The 6000-nt window shown below is 37.7% G+C and overlaps 1 protein-coding gene across 1 annotated transcript in view; it reads right to left on the bottom strand.

Annotated features, from left to right (window-relative positions):
• Positions 1 to 2361: 2361 nt before the first annotated feature.
• The window catches only part of LOC116406792 (zinc finger CCHC domain-containing protein 12-like), a 51511-nt gene continuing 47872 nt past the window's right edge, over positions 2362 to 6000 (bottom strand). The window contains exon 2 of the mRNA XM_031891697.1: positions 2362 to 2500. Coding sequence (XP_031747557.1) covers positions 2362 to 2500 — 139 coding nt within the window. The remainder of the gene's footprint in view (positions 2501 to 6000) is intronic.

Raw genomic sequence — 6000 nt, 5'->3', positions numbered from 1 at the left:
AAGGAGATGTAAATGTTAAAAAAACAAATCATATATTTAGCCTTAGACTACTATTCTCTACACTTTACACTACCTTCATATTTAATATAAGACTACCTTAATCCACCGTGTCCAGCACTTCCCCCTGGTGTTTTGCAGTCACATGTGCCATGTTTGAAAGTCTTCAGAAGGAGCGGAAGCCCCCACCCTCCTGGAAATAAAAACCCCTGCTCATACACAGGCTCCTGCTGCCTCCAGGCATGCGCAGAAGGGGCTCTCCACTCCGACGTCGGTGTAGTGAGAGACCTGAACAGGAAGTGGGGGCGGAGCTTCACTCTGAACAAGGAAGTCGTGGAATAGAGCAGAATGTAACTCAGCAACCAGGTAAGAAAGAACAGAGGGACAAAGGCAGGCAATCTGGGAAGCTGTTTAGAGTCATTTTATTAATAGAAAAAAAAAAAAAGGTTTACTTATTCTTTAATGGCTTCCCTAATGGCTATACAGTAGCTTATTTATATAAACTATATTCGAGCCTCTGAAGGGAAAACACAGTTTGTAGCAGTAAAGAGTGAGAGTATATTATATTTAAATGCATAGAAACCCACTCTTATTTTTGGTCTTAGTCATCCTTTAAGGCCTTGTGTTGTATAGTTTATGGCTGTAAAATAGTGCTCTGTCTTTGTATGGCATTTTTCTATAAAAAATGGCAACAAAAAAGCGTCTTCTTTCAGAAGAGACATCGCTGATTGTGATCACTGCTAGGAGGGTGCCGTCTACACAAGGTCTTGAGCAATGATTGGATTTTCAGCTGTAGTAAGCAGTCCCATCCATTAAACTCATATATTCTGCCTTTGAGTCCCTATCAGAAGTCATAATACATTAAGCTCTGTGGCTAGCCTAAGCCTTGAGGTTTGCAGTAAACCTTCAATTAAATTATTCTTAAGTAATTTACTGCACACATGCATTTTACTAAATATAGAACATCATTTTCATTTATAGTGTACTTTCCAGTAGATGTGTTTTTCAGACACGCCACTCAATGCTGTGCAATGCTAACAGTCATGAGTATTGCATATAGAAGGTTTCCTCTGTTTTTGATTGAAGGGCAATAGGTATGTAGAGAACTCCCATCTTCATTAATTGTGGAAAGATGTATGTATATTAAATTATATGGTATTTAACTGAAAGCAGAATCTTACTATTTGTGACTGTACAATATTATGCACTAATTAGCATAAATCAAGCTCCTGCTGTACACATTCATTTAAGTACAGCCAAATGTCAGATGAATTGCAGCCTTATTAAATGCAATTTTTACAATTAGGGGATTGTAATACCTGATTGTTAATCATTAAATGGAAAAATTGTAGAAATACCTGTTATTAGTGTAGCATGGTTGGGAAAATCATAGAAGGAAAGTATATCCCTCCCAGAATTCTCTATGAAGCAGCACGGAGGGCTGTGAAATTGAGGGTCTGTTTAGCTGTGAAGGCTGATTAACCTCAATTATAGTTAAAAGGTGGGCTTAAAGGGGGTTATATGTCAAGAATCAAGTAGGCAGTTTTGTTCTTGATTCAAGAAACAAGAAATATATATGCATGGGTTTTCTGAAACCTTGAAGTTGGAGTCCTAAAAAAATCCCATAAATGTGCAATTTGGAACCATTTTCTCCATTGCTTTTCCCTGCTACTGGTTGCACAATCATGTATTGGGATAAAAGAATATATTTTATGTTTATCTGAAGAAGATGTCAATAAATGATTGATTAGTTTACTAGTCCATTAGCCAGTGCATATATTTCATGTTGCCTACTTAATCTAATTGATTACATTAGCAATTTTCATATATTTACATAAATTAACAAAAGATTTTATATTGGGACAGGAAAGAATAGCAGCAAAGTGACCAGTGTGGTTTGGGAATTACTTTTAATTTGAAACAGAAAATATATTTAGATGACTCAGCATTTGTCAATTTTAGATAAAAATCAATCAATGTGCTTATGAACTATACGACAGACATTTTTCACATACCTATCTCACAAAGCGTTCACTTCTCCAAGACACAAAGATTTAAATGGAAATCATACAGTGGAAAGTTAACTGTTATGAAATGAATGAACATTAGAAACAAAGGCAATATACCAATACGTAACTTTGGATCATTTGTCTCAATAAATAAAGGAACAAACATTAAATTTCCTTCACTCATATGTTTGAGTTCTAATTACCTAGTTTTAAGACTTTAATAAAATGCATATCACATTTTAGGTCATATTTATATTTATTCATATTTATGTACAATGTCGGGCTGGGGTATCCAAAGCTGCGATCCCCAAGGTCCCCCTTGCAACATCAAGGATCCCCACTCCCGACGTTTTCCCTACCCTCTCCCCTTGCTGCCACCACGCCACATTGCATACTTAAACCTCTGGCTCCTTCCTCTTTGATCGGAAAAGAGGGGGTGGCGGAGGAGCATCTGCACTGGGTTTTCTCCAGTATCCTGTCGGCCCATTCGGATCCTGTATGCAGAGATATTCTAAGGGTTTGCAAGCTTTCAAGTGTATGTTACAACCTTCAGTCAACTTATTATTATGCATTTGTTATGTTATGCCTCTTACTGAAAATGTGTATAGGTTATTCTACGCATTTGCAGGCCCAGGCAATACGGAGTTAATGTCAATTTCTATTTTGTTGCTAAAGCAATTACCTGTAATAGTGAAAGTACTATTGTTGCATTAGTTCCTATTTTGATGTATAATTTTGGATCTTATCTTCTTGTCTATTCTGGGAAGTAACTCTAAAGCTTGTTTATAAAACACAATTTATAATATCTGCTCAAACCTAACTATATTCCTAGCATGCTGCTAGATTCTTCTGGATTACAGGTTATGTCTTTGCCTGGGTAAAAGTATGCATTCGATGTATAGCCCTGAAATGCAGGATCATAACTTTGGCATAAAAAAATTAACATACCTCCCAACATTTTGAAAACGGAAAAAGGGACAAAAAGAGATGGCGCACATAGTGCGGCACAATTTTTTGGCCATGCCCATTTTTGCAACCACACCCCCTAAATACCACTCCCATTTGACTGAATTTGGCAGGTTATTTAAAGTTTGAACGCATTTCTGGGGGTTTTGGGGTCTTGTTTTATTTATTACAGGTTTTTTTTTTAAAGCTGATATTGCCCTTTAAGCTGCAAGTCTCAGTTCCCCCAAGACACCTTTTGAGCTCATTAGTTACAATTGTATCTCAGTGCAGGTGTGGCTTTTTAACTTTCTGGGCTCTCTGCCAAAAGCAACTTTTTTAATTAAGTCAGAGAAACAATGTTTCTAAGTGCATGTGAAGCTCGTAAGGATTTCTGGTCTCTCTGCCAAAAGCTACTTTTTAATTAAGTTTGAGAAACATTTGTATCTCAGTCCAGGTGAAGCTTGTTAACTTTCTGGGCTCTCTGCCAAAAGCTACTTTTTAATTAAATTTGTATCTTTTTTATCAAAGGGAAATGAGGGACTTTTTAGTAAGAATCAGGGACTGCGGGTTGAGCTGTCAAAAGAGGGACTGTCCCGCAAAAATCAGGCCAGTTGGAGTCATGCTTTAAGGATATATACATCTTCCATTCCTCAGCAAAAAAAAGAGGGACTGCCTAAAATGTTAATGTCAGACAAGGGGGCTGATTTACTTACCCACGAACGGGTCGAAATGAGTCCGATTGCGTTTTTTTCGTAATGATCGGTATTTTGCGATTTTTTCGTATGTTTTGCGATTTTTTTGGATTCTTTATGAATTTTTCGTTACCAATACGATTTTTGCGTAAAAACGCGAGTTTTTCGTAGCCATTACGAAAGTTGCGTAAAATCTGGCGATTTTTCGTAGCGTTAAAACTTGCGCAAAAAGTTGCACTTTTTTCGTAGCGTTAAAACTTACACGAAACTTTGCACCTTTTAAGTTTTAACGCTACGAAAAATGCGCAACTTTTCGCGTAAGTTTTAACGCTACGAAAAAAGCGCAACTTTTTACGCAACTTTCGTAATGGATACGAAAAACTCGCGTTTTTACACAAAAATCGTATTGGTAACGAAAAATTCGTAAAGAATCCGAAAAAATCGCAAAACATACGAAAAAGTCGCAAAATGTTCGTTTTCAAGTCGGAACTTTTCCAATTCGGGTCGGATTCGTGGGTTAGTAAATCAGCCCCAAGGTGTTACAATAAATCATTATTTAAAACATCAGTTAGGGCAGGGCTGGATAAGATACCACGACACTACAACAATCAGGAAGACCATATGGCATTTGGTGTAAAAAAGAAAAAAAGTAGTCTCTTTCAGATTCCAAGATGGCAATTGTTTTATTTCCTGTATCAATTTAATTTAGAGAATATATCAGTATTTTATTTTTGTGATTTATTGTAATGTAGTTTGAATGGAACAGTGTATTTTTAAAATTTTAAATTTTTTCCCTGAAAGCTGGCCCAGCTTTCAGATAAGATGTGAGTGGGTGAGCAGGAAGGGGGTGGGGTACAGGTTCCAGTGGGGGGGAGCACACTGGGTATGTACCAACTGCACATAGTGGTAGGTTAACTGGCTCCTGCTAACCCTAGTATTTGTGAGCGTGTAATATGGGAATTGTATTGTAAACTTCACTAGGATTGGGTTTATATTTTTTACTACACTGCCATGGATTTTGCTAAGTAGATTTTGAGTAACTAACACATTTCTTAGAAACCAACTAATATAAATCAACCTTCCAAGAATCCAGTTTTGCATAAGGCAACTCAGTTCTATGCAAGACTGATACGGATGCCAGAAATGAAGCCTTTTTTTTGCATCTTTCATAATAATGTCTTTGCATGCTATTTATAATTTTGCCATAAAAGTATTTGCCCAATGCTTTTACATTACCTATCTGATTCCCCATGTCCATCTATAAGGGGGCAGCCATATTTGTGCAGCAGTAGTCTGTTAACATTAGAAGCTATAACTGACAGGTTGAAAAGGGACAGTCATATTGGCAACATTCAGGTTTAGAAACTCCAAGTAACGGCAAAAAATGATCAACGTAACATGTAGGTAACTTTTTTATTTAGTTTTTTATATTTTAAAAAGTAGTTTTTTGTGTCAGTATCTCTTTAAGATCAAAGACACTCCACTGTGTATTCTGACTGCCATTGTGCTTTTAAGAAGAACTGCTGCAGCCAACATTCCATTCTTCACCTGCACTTGCATCATATTTTAAGTGGAAGGCATGTTGTGTAAGACAGTAGCAGGCAAGGCAAGGAACGCTTTGAAAGATCAAAGTGACTATTGCCTGTCAGCAGGGTCAGACTGGGGGGTGCAGGGCCCACTGGGGCTTCTACCTTGGGGGCCCCTGCACCACCCAATGGCCCCCGCCACAGCTTTTCAACCCCAAGCCCCCCCCACCCATCCGACCCGCTCGTCCGAGCGCCTAAATTAAACTTACAGTCAGCTTGTCGGGGGAGACAGGAGGGAGACTGCCAGCTCGGTATAGTTACCTGGGGGATCGGGTCTGGCCCACCGGGTTTTTTTTCCAGTGTCTGAGATCTGCACAAAACTCTCTTCTCATCTTGCACTACTGACATATCTAGCATGTCCAGTTCATTTGAATGCAAAGGGGCAGGCTTATCAAAATGTGAGCTTAATTTATCAGTGGGTGAAAGCTAGAATTGATAAATACACTTCTTAAAATCCTATAAGAATGAATAGAACATGGGCGAGTTTTTATGTATTAAGGTCTAAACTCACATTTTGATCAATCTGCCTCTAAGTGATGTTTGTCAGAAAAATTGAGTTTGACCAAACCAAATTTGTTATCCGAATTGCTTAATTTTACTTAAGACTTGTGGTTCTGTTCCTGCTAATTACATTTTGTGGGAACTCCATTCTTACTTCCTTTAAGCAAATAAACATGATTGCACCATCTTTGCACATCCTTTTTTTTTTTTTATATATAAACCATACCTGTGGTTCTCTACTCCTAGAATTGTTTTGGATTATTTTATTTC

Source organism: Xenopus tropicalis, chromosome 8 (genome assembly GCF_000004195.4).
Source record: "Xenopus tropicalis strain Nigerian chromosome 8, UCB_Xtro_10.0, whole genome shotgun sequence".
NCBI classification, from domain to species: domain Eukaryota; kingdom Metazoa; phylum Chordata; class Amphibia; order Anura; family Pipidae; genus Xenopus; species Xenopus tropicalis.
The sequence above is the reverse complement of the archived record's forward strand: the minus strand, read 5'-3'. Positions and strand labels throughout refer to the sequence as shown.